The 22,995-nt window shown below is 44.1% G+C and overlaps 5 protein-coding genes across 6 annotated transcripts in view; 2 read left to right on the top strand and 3 right to left on the bottom strand.

Moving 5' to 3' along the window:
- Positions 1–11,094, bottom strand: part of BOLA1 (bolA family member 1) — a 34,645-nt gene extending 23,551 nt beyond the window's left edge. Inside the window, exon 1 of the mRNA XM_056819317.1 lies at positions 10,951–11,094. The gene's annotated coding sequence lies outside the window, so the exon portion shown is untranslated. The remainder of the gene's footprint in view (positions 1–10,950) is intronic.
- Positions 10,053–10,996, top strand: LOC100016306 (histone H1.4-like). Its single transcript, XM_016429139.2, has one exon. The coding sequence runs from the start codon at positions 10,235–10,237 to the stop codon at positions 10,892–10,894; it is 660 nt and encodes a 219-aa protein (XP_016284625.2). The 5' UTR covers positions 10,053–10,234; the 3' UTR covers positions 10,895–10,996.
- Positions 11,095–11,380: 286 nt separating the features above from the next.
- On the bottom strand, positions 11,381–12,374 carry LOC100013629 (histone H3). The gene has a single exon (XM_056819323.1). The coding sequence runs from the start codon at positions 12,218–12,220 to the stop codon at positions 11,810–11,812; it is 411 nt and encodes a 136-aa protein (XP_056675301.1). The 5' UTR covers positions 12,221–12,374; the 3' UTR covers positions 11,381–11,809.
- A 781-nt stretch (positions 12,375–13,155) lies between these two features.
- Positions 13,156–14,168, bottom strand: LOC100617936 (histone H2A type 2-A). The gene has a single exon (XM_003340496.4). It carries the CDS (start codon positions 14,011–14,013, stop codon positions 13,621–13,623), a length of 393 nt encoding a protein of 130 aa, XP_003340544.1. The 5' UTR covers positions 14,014–14,168; the 3' UTR covers positions 13,156–13,620.
- A 35-nt stretch (positions 14,169–14,203) lies between these two features.
- Positions 14,204–15,794, top strand: LOC100013748 (histone H2B type 2-E-like). Of its 2 annotated transcripts, none has more exons than XR_463384.3 (2): positions 14,204–15,559; positions 15,677–15,794. XR_463384.3 is itself a non-coding variant. In XM_001364944.4 (2 exons), the coding sequence occupies exons 1-2, from the start codon at positions 14,204–14,206 to the stop codon at positions 15,678–15,680; spliced, it is 561 nt and encodes a 186-aa protein (XP_001364981.2). In that variant the 3' UTR covers positions 15,681–15,794. The 2 variants fall into 2 exon arrangements, 1 of the variants encoding a protein (XP_001364981.2); XM_001364944.4 differs by having other exon boundaries at positions 14,204–14,760.
- Positions 15,795–22,995: the final 7,201 nt, after the last annotated feature.

Genomic DNA, 22,995 nt, shown 5'->3' with positions numbered 1-22,995 from the left:
AAGGAGGTAACAGATAATATGCTTATAGATCATTACAGAGTGCCAGGGGAATGGCACAATCAATTAGCCAATCAATATTTATTAAGTTTACTATGTGGGGGCTTTTAGATGGCTCAGTGGATTGACAGCCAGGCCTAGATACTGGAGGTGCTGGGTTCAAATATGGCCTCAGAGACTTCCCAGCTATGTGATCCTTCGGTCTCAGAATTAATAATGTGTATTTGTTCCAAGTCAAAAGAGCAGTAAGGGATAGGCAATGGGGGTTAAGTGACTTGCCCAGGCTCACATAGCTAGGAAGTGTCTGAGGTCAGGTTTGAACCCAGGATTTCCTGTCTCTTTGAAGGTAAGGGTTTTCCCCCCCCCCCCTTTTTTTTAAAGTGCCTATGTTCTAGGCACTGTGCTAAAAAGACAGTCATTGCCATTAAGGAACTTATAACCTAATGAGGGAGCTAACATGAAAACAAATATATACAAAGCAGTTTATCTGCAGCATAAGTAGGAGAGGATTAACAAAGTGAAGGCACTAGAATTATGAGATGTTAGGGAAGGCTTCTTCTAGAAGGTAGGATTTTAATTGGAACTTTAAAGGAAGCCAAGGAAGTCAGTAATCAGAGTAGAGAAACCAGACTATTCCAGGCAAGGGACTAAGGAAAATTCTTGGAGATGAGAGACAGTGTCTTGTTCATAGAATAGCTAGGAGGCCAGTATCACTGGACTTTTAAAGATCATGAAGAGTAAAAAGTGCTATATGACTTCTTTTCTTTTGTATATATTATCCATTTTTCAGTTTATTCTTGAATAATATTCACAGGTTATTCTTCAAGTATTAAAGCTGAAGCTGTGTACAATGTTCTCTTGTTTCTACTCATTTCCCTGTTCATCATCCCATATAGTTCTTTCCAAGTTTTTTGAAAATTAGCCTGCTCATTGTTTCTTATGGCACAGTAGTATCATTTTTCCATCACAATCATTTACCACAATTTGTTTAGCTATTCCCCAATTGATGGGCATCTCTTCAATTTCTAATTCTTTGCCACCACAAAGAAAGCTGCTATAAATATTTTAAAACATAGAGGTTTTTTTCCTTTCTTCCTGATGTTCTCTGGAAATAGATCTAACAATGTTTGCTGGGTTTGAGGTTATACATACACACAGTTTTATGACTCTGGCTATAATTCCAAATTGCTCTCTGAAATGGTTGAATCACTTCACAGCTGCACCAACAGTGTATTAGCTTCCCAATGTCTCCATATCCCCTCCAACATTTGTCATTTAAGCCAAACGGATGAATATGAGATTATTGGTGTACATTTCTCTAATCAGCAATTTAGTGATTTAGAACATTTCCCCCTATACCTATATATGCCTTCGATTTCTTCATCCAACAATTGTCCATATCTTTTACCCATTTGCCGATTGGAGGATGTCTCTTATTCTTATAAATTTGATGGAGTTATCTCTATATTTTATATATGAGATTCTGAGACAGACAGTCTTTGAGTGGCTGTCTATAATTTCTGTATCCCCCCCCCCCAATTTTCTTCTTTCCTCCTAATCTTGGTAACAATATTTTATTTGTACAAAACCTTTTCTATTTATTGTACTCAATATTATCCATTTTATATCTCACAATGTTCTCCATTTCTTGTTGACTCATAAATTTCTTTCCTATCCACAAACCTTATAAGTAATATGTTCCCTGTTCTGCTATAGGATTTCAAGAATAGTTTATGACCTGCTTAAAGCTATGAAGGAAGCATCGTGGTACTATGGAAAAAATGCTGCTTTTGGAAGGGACCAGGCTTCCAATACCAATTCAGTCATTTATTACCTGTGGGACCCTGGATAAATCATATTGCTTCCTCTGTACATCATTTCCCTCATTTGTTAAATGAGGGGACTGGATCTGATGACTTTAAAAATCCTATTCTATTCTGAATCGGGTCATGCCTCTAAATTTAGGATCTGATGATTAGGATTTAGGATCCTGCAAAGTGGGATGCACCTTGAATCTTAAAGAATGGGTAGAATTTGGGGGAGGAAGGTTTTAGGCACAAGGAACAGCTTGAACAAAGGTTCAAAGCTCATTTCAGAGCCAGAAAAGGTAGGATTAGAGGAAAAGTATATATGAAACTGAGTGTGAGATACAGCTAGAAAGGTAGATTGTGGCAATATTGTAGGTGGCCTTGAATGATGTTCTAAGGAGTTTGTACTATCAAAGTACTGGGGATATGGACATCAGAGGAAGGAGAGAAAGTAGTTTTCTCTAATGATTGTTCTCTCACCTAAATCCTTAGAACCTTTTCATTGATTAATTCAATATTTTAGCATTTATTGTCTGATGTTAATAAGTAGCAGAATGAGTGCTGGACTAGGAGTCAGGGAAAATGTGGGTTTTGAATCTTATGTGCCAACACTTATTAGTTGTGTGCTCACGGGCAACCACCTAACTATGAATCTCTTCCATTTCTTCATCTGTAAAATGGTCATCATAAATATTGCAATATGCAGCAAAATAAAGTGATGAACATATTAATTTTATAAAAATTTGAAAAGGACTACATGAGATAATGAAGCATGAAATGAACAGAACCAAGAGAACATTATATATACTAGAGATTTAATATCTGAAGAATAACTTGTGAATGTTCACTTCCAGAGAATGAACTGAGAAGTGAAAATAGGAAAGATATAATCTATATATTCTGCCAGATGATACCTTCTATGGTGTGGAGAGGGGAGGGAGAGAGGGCCTGAATGATAAAAGAAAAATTGGGGGGAGAAAGACCTTCACCCCCCCCCAATATTGCATTATTCCACTTCAAAGGACTATTGTGAGGACATGATGAGCTTTAACCCTGATAAAGCACTTTGAAAATTTTAACGTCCCATATAAATATGTGCTAGCATGATTATTTTGATTTGTGTATACAGTGTATTTCCAGTTAGATAGCAATATGATGGGGGGCAGCTGGGTAGCTCAGTGGATTAAGATCCAAGCCCAGAGATGGGAGGTCCTGGGTTCAAATATGACCCAAGACACTTCCTAGCTGTATGACCCTGGGCAAGTCACTTAAACCCCATTGCCTAGCCCTGACCACTCTTCTGTCTTGGAACCAATACCCAGTATTGATTCCAAGATGAAAGGTAAGGGTTTTAAAAAAAAGATAGTAAATTGATGGAGTGGAGGGATGGTGCTTTAAACATCTTTACATCTTCCATAGTGATTAGCACAGTAGTTAGGGAGGCAACATGCCATAGGGTGAGAATGCAGTTGGAATCCTTCACTAGCCTTCTGTAATAAGGCATTTAATCTCTAGAAATGTCAGCCTCTAATTACAGAATCATAACTTCTAAGAGGTAGGCCATTCTGTCCAATTAATAAGCGAACAAGGATAATTAATACATTTAATAAACGTTAAGTATTTTCTTGAAGACACAGAGTCTGTATGTTGGGTAGAGATATAAGGAGAGAAAATCCATTTCTTTCTGAAGCAGCCATTCTATTATTAAAGAACTCAGAGATTTAGAAAGTTCAGAAAAATTCCCTAAACAAGCTAAGTGCTACAATGGATAGTATCTTAGACCTGGACCACCTATCTGCCTCCAGTAGATCCTTTATATAAGAGGTCACTTCACTTCATTTAAAAAAAAATAGGGAAAGGGTCCAGATATTTTTGCACCATCATGGGTGGGAGTGGGGAAGGCCTTGATTAGGAGGGTAGAGAGATTGTTATGAAAGGCAAAACAGATGATTTGGATTACATAAAATTGGAAGACTTATATCAAACAAAATCAAATCAGCTAGGATGAGAAAGGAAATGGTTGAGTGGAGTAAAAAATACGTTCCATATATCCTGAAAAAGAATCTGCTGTCCAGGATACAGAGGGAACTGATCTATGGGATCAGAAGTCATTCCTGAGTAAATGAGTAATCAGAGGATTTGAAGAAACCACTGCATAACGAAGCTGTCAAAAAATGATAGGCAAGACTGTTCCAAGTCACAGATAAAAGAGACTTTCAAGTTTAAACAACTCTGTCACTTTGAGCAGTTTGAGGAGAAACCTGAAAGAGGATGAAGGGAATCAGTGTCAGAGGAGGGATGGACAGATTGGTAGTCACATGGTGACATTGGTGGAGCTCTGCATAGGCCAACTTGGAGAACCTTTTGGAACATATAAGGAAAAAGGTCTAAAGTGGTGCCTTGACAATCCCATTCCTGGGCACATACACTGAGGAGGAAAAAGGCTGAAAGGAAGCCCCTTCCACTCTCCCATATATGCCAAAATATTCCTAGCTGCACTTTGTGGTAGCATAAAGGGTAGGGGATAGGGGATTGGGTGTGGAACTTAATAACCTGTAGATACATTGGAATATTTTTTTTCCTGCAAGAAATGATGACTATAAGAAACTGTGAGATGCTCTAGAAGACTTGTAGGAATTGATGCAGAAGGAAGTATAAAAAGCAAGAGCATAAGTACATAAGTACAAGAGCATCGACCCAAAATAAGGCAAAAACCTCACAAAACAGACTGAAATTGTAATGACCTCTCTGGATCTGGAGAAATGATAATGAACCTTCATTCCTACCCTATTTGAGTTGGAGGAGACAAAGGGAGCCACGGATGTAGAATGTGGCATATGTTGTCTGTGGTCTTAGTGTCTATTAGTCTTTTTCTTTCCTTTAAAACTTTGCCTTCCATCTTAGAATCAATATTGTGTATTCATTCCAAGGCAGAAGAGTGGCAAGGGCTAGGATGGTGGTAGCAAACTTACAGCATGTGTGCCAGAGGGGCACTCAGAGACCTTTCTGTGGGCATGCCCACTGTTGCCCCAGTACAGAGTTTGCCAGAGTTTGTTGACTAGAAAGCCAGAAGGATGACAGGCTGGGCTGCTCATCTCCCCATCTCCATGTGTACCTGAGGATATCACCTGCCCCTCTAAAAGGTTCCCCAACACTGGTCTAGCAACTGGGGGTTGAGTGACTTGCCTAGGGTCACATAGCTAGGAAATGTCCAAGACCAGATTTGAACCTAGTCTCTAGGCTTGACTTTCAATCCACTGAATCAACCAACTGATTCAGTGTCTGTTATGTTTGCTTAAGCCTTTATTTGTTCCATGGGAGGGTTTAACTGTAGGTTGGGTGGGGATGGTGCCCAAGGGGGAAAGACTGTGGTGTCAAATACATTTAATAAAACATTTTAAAAATATAGTATGTATAATATTAATGATATAATATAAAATATTTAATAAATAGAAGTAATCTCAAAGATGGGAATAGATTTCTCTCTACAACCTTTTTTTTCTCTCATGATTTTTGTCTCGGGAATTCACTTGAGCACATCAAAATTTGTCTAGTTTCTAAGTCTCCATCAGAAAAAAGAAAATGAAAGATTATAGGAGAGGAACGAGAGCCCTAGTTACCATACAAGGAAATGGGAAAGACTGGGGGTAGGTTTGGGACTGGGAGGGGAGGAGGTTAGGGAAGGAAGGGAACCAGGACTTATTTGGCACCTACTAATGTGAGGCTTTATACACCCAATCATGACAAAACCCAGGTGAGGTTTGGGAGTACAATGATCTCATTTTATAGTTGGGGAAACTGAGGTTTAAGTGACCTCTCAGGGTTCATAGAGTTAGTAAGTATTTCAGGTCAAATTTCAACTCAGGTCTTGCTGATAGTACTAGTTCAGTGCTGTATCCACTGTGCCATCTAGCTGCCCCATGAATGGTTTAAGTTAACATTGCTTATAAAAGACACTTTATTTAAATGGAACTCCTCTCCTAACCAATCCCAAATCTATTCTCCAAATGTAAAGGAGTTGTCATTAACTCCATTGGTCATCCCAAGCAAAAAAAAAAAAGTTTCCTTCTTTTCCAGTGGGTCTCTGCCCTGCCCTGGGACTCGTGTCTCTGCCAGGAGTCAGGCACCCAGCTCCATAGAGGGCTGACCAGCCCTGTACAATCCACCCAACTCCCAGGGCAAATTTCCCAGTGCTGCCTCCTGCTCCAGCTTCCACTTGATCTTCTTCATCTTGCCTGCTGGTTCCTCAGAGGGCTTGTGGGGATGTGCTGGCCTTTCCCAGGGGCACCGAGTCCATGGGCCTGTGTGTGTAGGTGGGCCTTGCCCTCTGTGTGCAGTCTCTGTCCCCTACTCCCACAGGCTATGGAACCAGTGCCATGCCAAGAGTATAGCTGAGATGATCAAGAAGGGGCAAGGAGAGATTTAGGGCTGAAAGGGATCTCTTGGGTCACAGAGGGAAAGCCCCTCGTTTTACAGGGGAGGAAAAGAGGTCCAGAGACTCGCCCAAGGCCACATAGCTTGTAAGAGGTCACAGTAGGACTGCTTCTCAGATCTCCCTGGCTCCCAGCCCAGCACTGAACCAAGCATACTAGAATTCCTCTTGGGAAGTTGGCATCTGGTCAAGAAGGAGACAAAGGGATCATCAGTGGAGCAATGAGAATTTAGGAGGAGCGGGTTGGAGACCTTACTAGGTTTTTGCTCAGTGAGAAAAGGGTGGGAGGACTCTTCTTGGGGGTGTCCCCCTGGCCCCCAGATTCTGACTTCTTTGTAGGTAGGCAATATACCCTAAATCCCTTTGGGGCTGTACCACCCCCTCCAGTACACTCACACAGTCTTTAGAAGGATCGAGTTTCAGGAAAACACAAGCTCTCAAGATCTAAAAGGATTTCCTTGTTTGTCCTGGTCTAGAAGACCCAGGTTGAGACGGATGGGGGGAGGGGAGGGGACTGCTGGCCGCAGGAGCTGAAGTTCACTGCTGGAAAAGGTGACTTTTGTGGCTTTGGATGAGACATTGTTTCCTCTTAGCCTTGCCTGGCTACTGATATTCTGTAGCCCCCCCGGATACAGATACACCTTCGGGAAGGAGCCTGGGGAGAGGAGTTCAGGACATACCTTGTTACAAAGCTTTCTACTTTGGGATTCTTTGCAACAGTTACCAGTTTGTGCCCCCAGCTGTGCCAGACTACTGGAGTCAGTCTTTCCATCCCCTCCCTCCACTATCAATATGCAAGTACCCAGTAGATGAAGTGCATCTGACCCCAAACTTGCCCTTTCTAACCTTTGCCTGTGAGGTCAGCAGGCTTGGCAGGGGGATGTGTGTGTGTGTGTGTGTGTGTGTGTGTGTGTGTGTGTGTGTGTGTGTGTGTGATGGGGGTGCAGGGCTGCAGGAAAGTGAGAGATCAAAGGAGATCATTCAACCAGTTTGGCTCTTTGTTTCTCAGATCTGTTTCTAGGAATAAGAGAATGAGTGAGGCAGCTCCTGCACAGAATGGTGTGGGGGGGACAATGGAGATGATGAAGACTAAGCCAGGTGTGTAGGATTCAGAGTGGTGCAGGCTCTTGTGGGAGGTCAGGAAGACCAGGCAGGTACAACTAGTACTCCCCTTCAGGAGAAAGAAGGGGTTTCCTTCCATTCTTCCAACATCTCTCAGAACCTAGAACCACTTTGGGGAAATAGGAGGGACTGAGGTAGCTGGGGGGAAGAGAAGAAATACTTTTTCCAACCAAGTCTCAGTGGCCCCCATCACTATAGGCCAGTGATGCCGAACCAACCAATGGCACAGGTGCCAAAAAATGGCACACAGAACCCTCTCTGTGAGCACTCAGCTGCCCTCCCCTCCCCCTTCATTACTAGAAAGGCAGAGCTGCTCCCCCCCCCACTGTGCCTGACACCCCCCCCCCCCAGATTGTCTACCCCTTTGCTTTAGCAACCCAATGGGAGGGCACAGAAGATAAGGTAGACAGGTCACAGGTTGAAAGTTGGAGGGGAGGGAAGCACTCAGGCCACTCCCCTCCCCCTTTCTACACTTGCTGAGGACATTCCTCCAGCCAGCAGCTCAATGGGGGTGCTTCCTCCCTCCCCTGTGTGGGGTAAAGGGGGTGGGGAGGGTCCTCCTGGCACTTGGTCTGGGGGTGGAGCCTGGAACTCCATCTCTAAAAGGTTTGCCATCACTGCCAGAGGCAGATGTCCAGGTACTCAATCTCTCCTCACCTACCCTCTTTCTGTCACAGAATACACTGTTCATCTTTGTCCTCCAGGAGCCCCATATTCTACTGGGAGTGAATGACCTATGCTCTTAATGGCTGTGATGCACCTTTATTCCCCACCTTACCCCCTTTTGGATTTGTAATGAATGAAAACAAAGAGTGTGGGGCAATTTTTTTTTTTGCCTGTTCTAAAAAACACTCACTCAGAGTGACAAGATTTATTTGTTGTCAAGTGAAGGAAGCAGACATCCATTCCCAGATGTTACTGGTACTGGGGCTGGGAGCTTGAGGGACATCTACTGTGGTACCTTCCATTTAGCCCAGAGTTAGATTAGGGGACAGATTACAGTTCTGCCATCTCCTTTGCTCTGCAGGTTTGAGAATAAAAGGGTTATCTGGATCTTTCTGAATGACACTTGTGAAGGGATACCCAGGGCATTTATTCCTTTCTAAAGAGATGTAGACTAACGAGACTTTTTAGAACTTCTTAAACTAACCAAATCAGAGTGGAACATTTACTATTCTTGCTGACTTTGCAGGTACTGCCAAGAGTCTTTACATGTCACCCTTTCCTTTTCCCAAGTGCTTTCAAATGATTTTACTGGTACCTGGGCAGTTCCAAACAAGAAGCTAAACAGTCCACCTTTCCCTCCTCCCTATTCCGCCAGGCAAGGATAACATGTCTGGTGCTTTTCCTTACCCCCAGACTCCTATGATCAACATGTATGAAAATGGAGAGTAAACGATTGCCGGTTTTTGTTTGTTTGAATGCCCCTGTCTTCTGCTTAGTACCAGTTCTAAGACAGAAGAGAAGCAAGGGCTAGGCAATCTGTGACATGCCCAGAAACTGGCTCAGTCACCGATAGGAAGTGTCTGAGCTCAGATTTAAGTATTCCCTTGTTATAGTCCCAGTAAAGAGTGCATATCCTAGGGACCTGACCACAAGATTCACCCTTGAAATTCCCTTGTACCTGGGGCTCCATTACCCTGGAAGGGGGTGGGACCTCGGCACCTTTTCCTGTCCAGTCCAAGCCCTGGGCTCCGTCCTCTTTCCACGATGAAATTATTACCAAAAGGGAAGGAGGAAGGAGGAAAAGTAACTTGGACACTTTCTTCGTCTTTACTTCACTGTCTCCTGGACCAGATGCCAACTTAGCAAGAGGAATATCAGTGTACTGAATCCAATGCCGGGCTGGGAGCCAGGAAAAACCGGCAACTAGTCAGTCCTACTGGAAGTTACAGCTTTGGCGGGAGCGACCCAGACCCCCGTGTGCCCCTTCCCCCTACGGTGGAGTCTCAAGCCCTCCAGAAACCTCATCTGCTCACACTTTCGGCCACATTTCTCAAGAGTCAATCCTATATAGCCTTAAGGATGGGAGGAAATGTTCCAATCACCTAACCGAAATTCAAGTGGCCATTTTTCCCTCCGCGCCTCTCGAGAGGAGTGGTCGGTCGTCCAGAGTCTGCTGAAATCGTCGGGCTGTTGGGGACCTAACTTTTGCTAGTTAGCTGCTTCTGCAACAACTGTCTCCCCATCCAACCCTCCCACGGAACTCTCGGCCTTCCCCGCGGCCAGCCTTTCAAACCACAGCAGGTCGCCTTCTGCTCAGTCGGCGTCGCGGCCGCGTTGGGCTATCAGTGAACTCCAAAGCCTTCCAGAAAAAGGGGCTTGGAATCGGCTCAGGCGGCCATCAGTTGGCAGGGGGCACGGTGGGTTCAGTTGTGGTGACTGAGTTCAGCGAGAGAGTTCAAGCCGATCGTGTCTACCCTTGCAGAACGAAACAAACGCATAAAAATCAAACAAGCAGCCGACCAAAAAGCGCTCGCCTAGTTTCTTAGCAGGATGGTCTCCTCCACGGGCTGGAATCCGGAGAGGCGAGGGGCGGGGTCGTGTCCCCGCAGGCGAACTTCTCCCTCTCGGGGTCTCTCTTCCTCCTCCTCCTCCTCCTCCTCCTCCGCCCGCTTTCCCCCGCCCCCCTCCCGCCGGCCCCTCCCCTTCCCTGTCTCCATTTTCTGCTTTTGGAAAGCTTAGCCAGCAGAGCCGGAGAAGAGAGCGGAGCCATTTTCCTTCCTTGCGAGCTAGGAGGGCTGGGACGGCGAACCAATCACAGGGCAGCCCTTACCTATATATAAGTGGGTCAGCTCGGAGCTCCCTAATTCGCGAGTCCGCGGCGTCCTCTAGTGACTTCTCACTGTCGCTGCCCTACCGTCGCTTCGCTGCCATGTCCGAGACGGCCCCCGCCGCTCCAGCCGCCCCTGCCCCCGCGGAGAAGGCCCCGGCCAAGAAAAAGGGCAAGAAGCCTTCGGCGGCCGGAGGAGCGCGGCGCAAGGCCGCAGGTCCCCCTGTGTCGGAGCTGATCACGAAAGCCGTGAGCGCCTCCAAGGAGCGGAATGGCGTGTCTCTGGCAGCCCTGAAGAAGGCGCTGGCGGCCGCCGGCTACGACGTGGACAAGAACAACAGCCGCATCAAGCTCGGGCTCAAGAGCCTGGTGAGCAAGGGCACTCTGGTGCAGACTAAGGGCACCGGCGCCTCGGGCTCCTTCAAGCTGAACAAGAAGGCCCCGGCGGCCGACACGAAGGCGAAGGCCAAGAAGCCCGCTGCCAGCAAGACCAAGAAGGCTGCCGGCGCGGCCAAGAAGCCCAAGAAGGCGACGGGGTCGGCAGGAGCCAAGAAGAGCGCGAAGAAGAGCCCCAAGAAAGCGAAGAAGCCGGCGGCCGCCAAGAAAGCGGCCAAGAGCCCGAAGAAGGCCAAGGCAGCCAAGCCCAAGAAGGTGGCCAAGAGCCCGGCCAAGCCCAAGGCCACCAAGGCCAAGAAGGTAGCCAAGCCCAAAGCAGCTAAGCCCAAGGCCGCCAAAAGCAAGAAGGCGGCAGCCAAGAAGTAGAGCTAGCCCTCGAAACTTGACACACCCAAAGGCTCTTTTCAGAGCCACCCACTCACCTCAGAAAAAGAGCTGAGCCTGCATACACAAGTCAATTATCTTGCAAACACACACTTTAGGTTGCGGTCCTCTAGCTTGATTGATAATAATCCTCGACTATCCATTAAGACCCACGTATCCTGTACCCTCTGGGCTGCTCCCCATGCCGAAGAAGAAAGTGGGGGGGGGGGACCGGGGGGGCGGGACCGGTTTATTTAGCTTTTGCTATATATATATTATGACCAAAGGATGCAAGAGACTTGGCCTGCGTTTTTTATGACAAAAAGGCAAGAGGGGTGAGGATTTAGGCCCCACCATTTTATTCTCTAAATTTGGGGGGAGGGGTAGAAAAGGCGGGGAAGATACTACACATCTATGTCACAAGCGTCTGGTCAAACTGCTTTCTTGGGCATACCAACATTAATATATAATATAGCTTCAGGGCAGAGCGGACTAAGACTTGGCATGACAAAAAGGCAAGATAGGTGAGGATTTAGAAAGGAAGGCAGTCACAAGCATCTGGTCAAACTGCCTTTCATGACTAGGAGACGCTCTCTTGGGCATACACGCACAATATAGAATATCTATTTAGGAAAGAGCGGGCTGCCCGCGCTGCAGGGGACAAGGAGACGAAATAGAACCAATTGGGAGCGATTTGGGAGGGGGGGGGGGAAGAGGTTAAGGCTTTGTCCCTTAACTACGCCTTTACGTCCCTGCGCACATTGAGGACGAGCAGAACGACAGAAGAGGGACGCGGGACAAGGGGCAAAGTCGGGCCGGGAGTCAGTGTAACGCGGTCACAGCTACTCTCGTGAGAAGATGGGTGGCTCTGAAAAGAGCCTTTGGGGTGTGGGCTTTCCGCAAAGGAAAAGCAGCGCCTTACGCCCTCTCACCGCGGATGCGGCGGGCCAGCTGAATATCCTTGGGCATGATGGTCACTCTCTTGGCGTGAATGGCACACAAGTTCGTGTCCTCAAACAGCCCCACCAGGTACGCCTCGCTGGCCTCCTGCAGAGCCATGACGGCAGAGCTCTGGAAGCGAAGGTCGGTCTTGAAGTCCTGGGCGATTTCTCGCACCAGTCGCTGGAAGGGCAGCTTGCGGATCAGCAGCTCCGTCGACTTCTGGTAGCGACGGATTTCCCGCAGGGCCACGGTGCCGGGCCGGTAGCGGTGAGGCTTCTTTACGCCGCCGGTGGCCGGCGCGCTCTTGCGGGCGGCCTTGGTGGCCAGCTGCTTGCGGGGAGCCTTGCCACCGGTGGACTTACGGGCGGTCTGCTTGGTACGGGCCATGGTAAGAGAGCAAGTGGAGAGCTTCTCCTGTGCCGAGAGACGACTGAGAAGGGGACGCGCGCCGGTTGCCTTTATAGACGCAGCAGCACCCTGATTGGGCTCAGGGAGTTTGAAACTCCCGCGCTGCGCCGCGATTGGTCGCAGCGCAGACTCCACAACATTTGCTTTCCATTGGACGTTCGATGCGCTTTCCGGTTTGCGACCTCTCGCCCGCCCCGCCGCTCACCCCTCCTTCCCTCTTCTAGCTCCCCTTTCCCTCCACCCGGGTCCTCCCTCCTCCCACTCTGGTCCCACCCACCCGGGAAATCCCTGGCGCACGCCTGTGTCCTTTGCACTTCATCAATGTCTCCCCAAGGCTGGATTCTCTGTCCATTTCCCTGTTGTGCAAAGTTGTGCAGCCGGTCCCGGCATTCTCTCCGTTTCTTCCTCGCTCCGTCGCCCCCTTCCTCTCTCTTCTGGCGCTAAAAGAACCCTTAAATTAATGTTCGGTTCCGTGACACGATGTCGTCCCCCATTCTGCCCCCCCCCCCCGTCCCATTCCTCTCTTCCCTCCCCCCCCCCCCGCAACCTCTCTCGTTTACTAGTTCCCCGGCCTTTGGTGTTGCGGGCCACAAATCTTGCCCCCTCTCGGCGCCAAGGCCCTCCCGCGGCTCTTCAAAGCCGATCGCCCACCGGCCACCCGATCCAAAGCACTAGACTGGTCTGGGTGAAGGGAAGAAAGAAGCCCTTTTCATTTCAACCTTCGCTTCCTAGTAAGAACAGGGCCCCCAAGTTGGGCAGTGCAGTGCAGTACAGTGAAGTGAGTGCTTCCGGGAACCCTCCCTCCCGTGCCCGCAAGATTCCATTGTGTTCTGGGACTCTGGACAGCATATGAAAAGACCGCCCGAGCGGCCGATTGGCCGGGAGGCTCGACTCCCGACTTGTGAGGCGAGTGCTTAGGTCAACGATACTTTATTGAAACTCCGAAGTTTGGGGGTCCCAGCCCGCCGGGCCAGAGTCCGGAGCTAGCCGCCGGAATCCCCACAAACTGTTTTGTGTGCTAGAGAAACTTTTTGCCACCTCTCCAGTGGCCAAGAGGAACTAAAAGTCCCAAGCGGCAGCGCGCTGGACGCCGGTGAGGAAGGGCGAGGCAAGGGCGAAGCGCAGGTTGCCAGCCGCCCGCCCGTCCTCGTTTGCGAGTACAAGAAGGGGCCTTTTTTTTTAAAAGCCTCTCGTTCGGTTTCAGCTGGCGTTGGGACCAGGGAAGCGTTTGGGGTTAAAGGAGGCGGGTGACAAACAGCGTGACTGCCTTGGCAGTGGCGTTCGGAAACAGCACCTTTTCTTTGACAGGGTGGGTGGCTCTGAAAAGAGCCGTTGGTTTCGGGTAAGAGCCTTTCGGGCCCCGGGAGCTCCGAGTCCGTTTACTTGCCCTTGGTCTTGTGGTGACTCTCGGTCTTCTTGGGCAACAGGACGGCTTGGATGTTGGGCAGCACGCCGCCCTGGGCGATGGTCACCTTGCCCAGCAGCTTGTTGAGCTCCTCGTCGTTGCGGATGGCCAGCTGGAGGTGACGGGGGATGATACGCGTCTTCTTGTTGTCCCTGGCCGCGTTGCCCGCCAGCTCCAGGATCTCAGCCGTCAGGTACTCCAGCACGGCCGCCATGTAAACCGGGGCGCCGGCGCCGACCCGCTCGGCGTAGTTGCCCTTGCGGAGCAAGCGGTGCACACGGCCCACGGGAAACTGCAGACCGGCCCGGGAAGAGCGCGACTTTGCCTTGGCGCGAGCTTTGCCTCCCTGCTTTCCGCGGCCAGACATGATGACGGATGCGAACACAACACAGCTGCGTCAGTCGACAACTGAGAAACTACACTGCTAGCCAGCCCCGCCGCTCTGGGGCCTTTTATACCTTGCGCCAGCAGTGTGGAACGGCCCCGTCCGATTGGCTGACGCGCCGTCTTTGTCCGACTGGCCACTAGGGAGGCTCGCCTCCGATTCCGTTATTTACATGGCCGTCCTCTCCGCCTATGACGACACCCCCGAGAAGCCGCCAATGAGAGGACGGTGTCTCCCGAGCCTTCATTTGCATATGAGCACTATAAGTAGCGGGGCCCGGCTCAGCCGCTTCACGTCGTTCGTTCCCGAACTCGTTGCTTCCTCTGTTTTCAGCCCCTTTCCTGCTTTCGCCATGCCCGAGCCGGCCAAGTCTGCTCCCGCCCCCAAAAAGGGCTCCAAGAAAGCCGTGACCAAGGCCCAGAAGAAAGATGGCAAGAAGCGCAAGCGCAGCCGCAAGGAGAGCTACTCCATCTACGTCTACAAAGTGCTGAAGCAGGTCCACCCTGACACCGGCATCTCCTCCAAGGCCATGGGCATCATGAACTCCTTCGTCAACGACATCTTCGAGCGCATCGCCGGCGAGGCTTCCCGCCTGGCGCACTACAACAAGCGCTCGACCATCACTTCCCGGGAGATCCAGACGGCCGTGCGCCTGCTGCTGCCCGGAGAGCTGGCCAAGCACGCCGTGTCGGAGGGCACCAAGGCCGTCACCAAGTACACCAGCTCCAAGTAAGCGGCTGCCTCGGGAGTCCGCCCCCCGCCCCGAAACAAAGGCTCTTTTCAGAGCCACCCACTGCCCTCAAGACAAAACGAGCTGTCTCACGCACCCGAGTGCTCGGGAGCCCCGACGCCTACCTACCTACCTACCAGCCTGCCTGCCTACATAAGATAACATAACCTGTTTGTCCACCCTCGCCTCCTCTCCCCTTGTGCTTGCTGCGCTCTTGCCTGCCGGAAGTGCCGGCTTCTGGTCGTTTCTTTCCCCGAAGCCCGGGGTCAGCCGGCACCCGCTTGCGCAGCTAAAACTCTTGAAAACCTTCCCTTCCTCTTTGAACTTTTTCTCCTTTGCCTCGCTTCCATCCTAGGCTCCTCCCTCGCCCTCCCGTCGCGTCCCTTCCCTTCCCACCCCGCTCGCTGCCACAGCGCGCAGCCTCAAAACTTGGGAAACATCTTCCGTCCCTCGCCCCACCTCCCCCCAGTCTCCTCCCGGCCTCAGCCCCGGCCAAGTTCTCACGTCAACAGGGAAAAATACTGCCTGTCCAGTTTCCCAATTTTGGAGCAATGTTTGAGCACTTTGTGACGTACTTCAGCTTTTAGTTAAGTTAACTTTTCAAGTAGCTTACAATTTTTGGTATTCTGTAGCTTTAAAGTTACTCTATTTGAATTTGTTTTTAAGTGGTGTAATAAATGATAAATTCAAGTCTTTCAGAGACATTCCTAGGAGGATAAGACCAACAATAATTGGTGTTATCTTTTCCTACAGCCAGAATTACAGATGAATAAAGAAACTTCAAGTGTAGGTTGTGAGGTTAGTCCTTTAGAACCGGGTGGGGGTGCATTTTCGGAAGCTGTCATTCCCTGCTGTGAAGGAAAGGGGGGAAAGTATGGAAGCCCTCCAACCATCCGCATTTTTCTTTTTAATTAGATAAATCTAAACTGAAACAGAAGAGGAAGTTGGAAGCCAGAGAATATTTGGAAAATCGTCTACAGATCGTGTAATGGAAGGCCTGTCAGGAAGAATAAAAAGTATTGCCGTACACCAATTTAGAGCAGTAATGGCTAGACTGCATCAATTTGTAGTGAATCCAAACGCACTTTTTCATGACTTCAGTGTTCTTTGGCAGGTGAGGAGTGTTGGGAGCATTTGGGACTGAGGGGGAGGTATGCAAAACTAAGGTTAGAACTACCAGGGACTGAGGGGGAGGTATGCAAAACTAAGGTTAGAACTACCAGGTATTCTCCGTGTACAATGGTGAGAATGCAAGGTAGCACGGGATTCAGTGGTACTTGAACTACTCAACAATAACAGACTAAAGGAAAGAAAGGCAAAAGCAGGAATAGTGGAAAGAGCTGAGAAGAGAATGGAGTAAAGCATACCTAGTTAAGAAACTGAAAACTACAGTAATACATATAGAAATCAAACCTTCGAGGCAGCAAAAAGTAATAGAACAAAATAAAAAGGTTTAAAAAGTCAAAGAGAATGTAAACTGATATCAAAAAGAATACCTGGGAGAGGTCAATGAGGCAGGCAGTTTGAGTCAGTGGACTCCTTGAAAGTCAAATTTTAAAACAACACAAAAGCCCTTTACAACACTGTGTTGCAGGAAATTATAAATGGCATTTCACCAAACCTAAAATCAGAAAGTAAGGAAGGATAAAATAATTATTTCCTGAAAGAAACCCCCAAAAAGCTCCCCCATATTGCATGTGCCTAGAAATAAGCAGTTCAAGTACAAAGGAATTATAGCCAGTATCATATAGACTTGTCAACTTCTAATAAAAATCAGAGATTTTGGAATACAATCTTCTACAAGACAAAAGAAATCTTACATGAAAAACTGACACTGCAAAACTGAGTATCATATGGGGGAGGGGTGTGTGTTAAGCAGAGAGAATAGTTAAGCAATTCTGAAGAGGTCAGATCTCAGTGAGAATTTCAAAATACAAACAAAACAGTAAAGGAAATCCAAGCAAGGTGAATTTCACTAAGCAATTTTGAAGGGTGGATATGGTTATGTTATGCTAATAGTTGACTAGAAAGGGGAAAGTGTCCTTTCAGAACCATAATATAATCTACAGGAATTGACAGGGTGAAATAAGAGAAAAAGAAGACCTAGGATTGTATGAGTTCTACTTTGAAGGTCTGAAGAGGGAAAAGAGAAAGATAAAAGGAATTATATACTAGGGCACACTTCTTTTTACACACTAACCACACAGAGGTAGGTTTAGATATTGCTATTTCTCATATATGGGTATATGTAAGAAGAGTATGAAACATGAAAGATGGGGTGGGGGAGTAGTCATCAAATGAGCATTAGCTGAAATGGGTAAAGAATGATTGAACACACATGAATTTGGTGTTGAACTACATGAGGGTCAAATAAGGAATTAGGAGATAAAGGGAAAACTGGAGGAGGATAATATGTGGGTATATTGAAAAGAGTATAGTCACAAATTTATATTTTCTAATCCTTATGGGAAAAATAAAGGGGAGTTAGGTAAGTTAAAAGAAAAACAAAGAATCTAATGGGGTGCTTGAGATAGCTTCTTAGATCATTTGGGAATGACTGAACCAATTTTGTTATATTTATAGAATGAAGTATTTGATGTAAGAAATGATGAGAGAAGTGATTTCAGAAAATATGACAAGCAATAGATAAGTATAGAGATAACCAGTTTATATAGAATCTTCTTTTTGTACTCAGACGGAAAAAAGTAGGAACTGGCCTGAAGTGTGAGTAAAGGAGAAAGAATTTAAGTATCTTGAGAATTTTTGGAAACTGTCATAGAAATAAAAACTTTAATATTGCATATTTTAATTGCTCTCTTTAAAACATTTACTAGCATTTATTTTCTGTTCCTTTTACATCATCAAATTTAAATGAAAAAGAAAAGAAAAATACTAACAAATATGCATAGTCAAGCAAAACAAATTCCTACATTGGCTATATCCTAGTCACTTCCTTTTTTCTTTTTCTTAGAGAATAACAATAGAGACTCAATTAATTAAACAAATTAGGTTCACATTGCACAAAAACAAATGCATCCAGTTCTCTAGTATTTGGTAAACACAAAATTACTGAGATAAGAACTTAAGAGTTTAACCAAAACATCTGGGAAAGTTAGAAAAGAATTATGGAAGAAATTAGATAATCACACTTCATAGTTAGATAAGCAAATGAATATATGACCTAGCTATAAAAAGGTCATATTATAAACAAATTAGAGGAACATGGAAAAATTTATCTATGAGATCTATGGATAGAAGGATTACTGATGACCAAACAAGGTTAAATCTTGGTAGCACATTTCTATGATAAAAGATTCATTCCCAAGATCTCTGAAGTAATAACTAAAACTTACAAGAATAAAAGCAATTCTCCAGCTGATAAATGGTTCAGGGATTTGAACAGGCAGTTCTCAAGGGAAGAAACCCAAACTATTTATAACCATATGAAAACATACTCCAAATCACTAGAGAAATGCAAATTAAAGCAATTCTGAGATTCTCCCTCACTTCCATCAGAGTTGCAAGTATGGAAAGGAAAATGATAGTTGTTGGAGGAGCTGTGGGAAAACAGGGGCAATGATTTCCTGTTTGTGGACCCATGAAAAGGTACAACCATTTTTGTACCAGAAAGCATTTGGAATTATACATAAAATTTAATAAACTGTGTATGCCCTTTGACCAAGAAATGCTAATAAAGAGGTCAAAGAAAGAAAGCCCCCCAAATTATAGTTGTTGTTGTTTTTTAATGGTGGGAAAACTGGGAATTAAGGGAATGATCATCCATTGAGGAACAACTGAATAAATAATGTGACATGAATGTGACAGAATGCTATTTTGCTGTTAGAAATGAGGAAATAAATTATTTTAAAACATCTTAAGATGAACTGATGCAGACTGAAATAAATAGAATCAGAAGAACAATTTATAAAAATGAATAATTATGGAGACTTAAAAAAACTAAGAATAAAATGAGCAGAATCAGGAGAATAATTTATACAATATCAATAATACTTAAAAGCATTGAAGAGCTCAAATCCAAGAAGGTTCTACTGAACTAGAAAGGCTAGAAGTATGAGGACAGGGCCTGGATCTGTGATTTCTTCAATATAGGGAACTCTCTAGGAATGTACTGGAGCCAGCTGAAGAGCCAATTTTTAAATTTTTAGTATTGGCATTTATACACCAGATTTCAACAAAAGTTATCATTGGGGTTTGATTTATTGTTTTCTTAATTGACTTACTGATGTCAAAAATGTTAATAATGCAGATTAATTTTTAAAGTATTTCATACATAAAAAGACCTTTTTTTTTCCTGGAAAGCTTGTTGTTAAATACTTATCAATAAGTCCCTAAACCTCCCAGATGAGGAAATTCTCTCAGCCAATGCAGGTCCTAACCTTCTTGGCAACTTAAAAGTATCAGAGGGTTGCCTAGGAACACTTGGGGTAAGTGACTTGCCTGGGATCACACTACCAATATGTGTCAGAGGTGGAATTTGAATCCAGATCTTCCTAGTTTAGAGCAGGCTAGCTCTCTAACCAGTACTCTTACACCCTGCTGTGTCTATGTAAATAGATTAAGCACTATTCAAGACTACATCCAGTATCTAAGAATCAACCAAGCCATAAAGAATTGAGCAGCTCCAATTATCTGAGGGATAGCCTATCAGTGATAAATTTGATGACCTTGCATGACTTTTTTCCACTTCCACAATAAAAGATGAAGCATGCTAAGGATCAGCATAGAGCAATGGAAAGAATGCAGACTTTTAAGTTAGAGGTCTTGGGTTCAAATCCTATCTCTGTTCTGTCATTTAATAGCTATCTGATCTTGAGTCAGTCTTTAACTGGATAGGGCTCTGTTTCTTCAATCATTAAAAGGAAGGGGTTGTAATAGATGACCTCTAAAGCCCCTTTCATCTCTAGAGCCAGGAGTCAATGAATTATTTCTCAGCATTCCTAATGAAATATCTCTGTTCAATTGACCAGTGAATTTCCTGTAGGAACTGAGCCCGTCCCACCAGGTTCTTGATAGTCTCACTCTAAATGAAGCCAAATGACACAAAGAGGCCACATTTAAGTGGAAGGATGGCTCACAGTCTCTATTTACACAAAAGTCTTGGAGAAGTTGGATTTGGGGGTCACACAAAGACCAAAAAACCGAAACCCATTCTTTCCTGGGTTATGCCACCTTGTAGTGTTGAAGAGGAGGAAAAACAGATAGACCACTAGGAAAGTCAACCTTGTATTCAGGGATTTCTTTGAGAAAGTGGACACAGGAGAGAAGATGGTAGAAAATGACTAAAGACAATTAAGTTTAAGCAATTAACGGAGCCATAGGCTAATAAATTATTCATGAGCTTCATATCTGTATTTTGTGAGTTCTCTCTTCAAGAAGAAAATGTGGGAGTTGGCTGAACAAATTGAGCTCCAAGAATGTAATGGAATATCATTCTATCCAAAGAAAAGATCATTTGGGAGAATTCAGAGAAACACAGGAAGATGAACTGAGCAGGGCAAAATAAGCAGAATAAGGAAACTGATAAAAAGTAAAAGGAAGTTCAAACAGGAGACAATATCATGCAGCTAAAAGGATGCTGGATGTTGAGCTGGAGGACCTGCCCATCTGATACAAATCTGTCCATGTTCTCCTAGAAGTTAACCCCAAAAGAGGTTGTGGGGGGTCTCGCTTCCTCTTAAACTGTTAGGAAACCCATGGAATGCACAGGCTGCCTGATATTTATTTCTTCAGCTGGTTGTATAGTTTTTAGAATGCTATACCTGGAGTCAAGAATTACTAAATTCAAATATGGCCTCAGATACTAGCTATGTGACCTTGGACAAGTCACTTAACCTCTGTGTGCCTCAGTTTCCTCATATGTAAAATGAGGATGATAACTACCTCCTAGGGTTGTTGTGAGGATCAAAACGAGATAATATTTTGTAAAGTGCTTAGTCCATTGCTGGGAAAATAGTAAATAATATGTAAATGTAGCTATTATTTAAAAAAACAAAACTCTGAAAACTCTAAGAACTGTAAACATGACTATTCATGAGTCCAGCAAACTGATGTTGACATATGCTATTCATGCTGGAAAGATGATGAATATAGAGTACAGAATAAAACTTTTTTGTATATAGTTGTTAAGGATAAATACAACTTTGTATAAGTTGTTAAGTTGTTTTGCTGTGCATATGTTACAATTTGTTCTTTTCCTGTTTTTCTCCAATGAGGTAGGAGGCAAAGAAAATAGGTTTGTTCGTTTTCTAAAAATTGAGACAGGTGAAGGTGCGGAGGAATGTTGCAAATGTGAAAAGTTACTTTCAGATAAGGAAACTGTATTATTAAAATTGTTTGATTGTTTTACTTTGTTGTAAGAGACCTCTTATGGAATGAGGGTAATCTAGAAATCTTTGAAATGCTGCAACAAAACATTATATAATATATGTAATACATCTTTAACAAGAAAGAAATGCATATGATTTTACCATAGGAAAGTGGTATTAAAGAAATGCATTATTATTTGCTGTTTTGACTTTTAGCTGACTTTCAACTCCCATAAGTGTTGTCTCCTCTATTAGAATGAGAGCTCTTTGAGAGGAGAGACTGTTTCCAACTTACTATTTGTATCTTCAGTTCTTTGCACATAGTAAGCACTTAATACATGTTTCTTTTTCAGTTAAAAAATGACAAAATAAAAAACCGGGTAGCTTAGAGGAAAAGGTGAATTCTTACAAAAAAAATGTATATCAATGAAAGAATTAATAGATTAGGTAACTCAATATCAGAAAAAGAAGTAGAGTGAACATAAATTAATTCCCAATGGAAAAATAATCTAGGCCAGATGAATTCCCAAGTAAATTCCATGAAACATTCAAAGAACAATGAATTCCAATGCTACAAAAAATGATTTCAATAACAAAAAAGGATAACCTTCCAATATTTTTCTATTATACTGGTAGTTAGGTGTTGATACCTACATCATAGAAAGGCAAAGCAGAGAAAGAAAACTATAGATCAATATTTCTACTGAACCTTGATACAAAAAAATTCAAATAAAATATTAGCAAATGATCAATAAAAACATTTTAGAAAGACTACAAACAGAATTTATTCAGAAAATGTAGTACCAATTCAACATAAGGGAAAACTATGTTTAAACCACGTTAATATATAAATAATAAAAGTATATTACTATGCCAATAGATACTGAAAAGACTGGAGAAAATATAACATTCACTAATTCTAGCAAAAACCTCAGAAATTATAGGTGAAAATGGACATTTCCTCATTTTAGAAAACAGCATTCATTTTCATTCAAGAGCAAAGATTATATGTAATGGAGAAAAGTTAGAATCTTTTCCAGTAAAATCAGGAATAAAACAAGGGCATAATCCCACATTATCATCACTACTATTGGAGAGCTCAGAATATGGGTGGGCCTATAAAGCAAGAATAAGAAATCAAGGGAATAAATGTAGGCAGAGTAGAAACATAATTACAGCTTTTTTTAGTGGTTGATTTTATAGATGTGTATGTGTTTATATATATGCATATATATAATGTATTCTTATATCCTTTGAAAATTAAATAAAAATTCACTGAAATAGTAGCTTTAGCAAAATTGCAGCATATAAGATGGATTCATGTAAACCATCAGCATATCTATATTTTACCAATCAAAGATAACAAGAAAATCTGGAAAGAGAAATGTATGTAAAATAATGGAATTAATAATAGATTGCCTAACCTAATGATTTTTTCTTTAAAATTTTCTTTCTCAGACTTTATTATGAAAGTGTTCTGTACCCTGTGTTTTTATATGAAGATTAGATTCTTATCGGTCTCTACTCTTCCTAAGGGGAAAATGGAATTGATTGAATTGATTTGGAAATTGGAATTGAATTTTGAATTTTAGATTGGATTGTCATTAATTGAACTTCTAAAAGGAAAGAGAAAATTTTGGAATGGAAAAATTGGGAATTCTAAATACTTGCAAAATTAAGTAAAAATTTTTAGAAAGCAACAAGATCAGAAAATTCTATATGTCATTTCAAAGGCTTTCAAAAATTTTTAAAGTTATCAGATTTCTACTTTATGTGCTATTTGAAATGTTTAAACTTATTTTACTTTTGATCCTTAGTTTCACATTTTAATTTATTAACTAAGTCAATGAAAGTATTTGCTAAATGAAAATGGAGTAGTCTTGTTATTGGTATATACCAGGTACAGAA

The sequence above is a fragment of the Monodelphis domestica genome, chromosome 2 (genome assembly GCF_027887165.1).
Source record: "Monodelphis domestica isolate mMonDom1 chromosome 2, mMonDom1.pri, whole genome shotgun sequence".
Classification (NCBI taxonomy): domain Eukaryota; kingdom Metazoa; phylum Chordata; class Mammalia; order Didelphimorphia; family Didelphidae; genus Monodelphis; species Monodelphis domestica.
Note: the sequence above shows the minus strand (reverse complement) of the source record. Positions and strands in the feature narration are given on the sequence as shown.

Excerpts from the sequence above, each read along its gene's own strand:
- LOC100016306 (XM_016429139.2), top strand. The coding sequence starts at position 10,235 with ATGTCCGAGACGGCCCCCGCCGCTCCAGCCGCCCCTGCCCCCGCGGAG.
- LOC100013629 (XM_056819323.1), bottom strand. The coding sequence starts at position 12,220 with ATGGCCCGTACCAAGCAGACCGCCCGTAAGTCCACCGGTGGCAAGGCT.
- LOC100617936 (XM_003340496.4), bottom strand. The coding sequence starts at position 14,013 with ATGTCTGGCCGCGGAAAGCAGGGAGGCAAAGCTCGCGCCAAGGCAAAG.
- LOC100013748 (XM_001364944.4), top strand. The coding sequence starts at position 14,204 with ATGGCCGTCCTCTCCGCCTATGACGACACCCCCGAGAAGCCGCCAATG.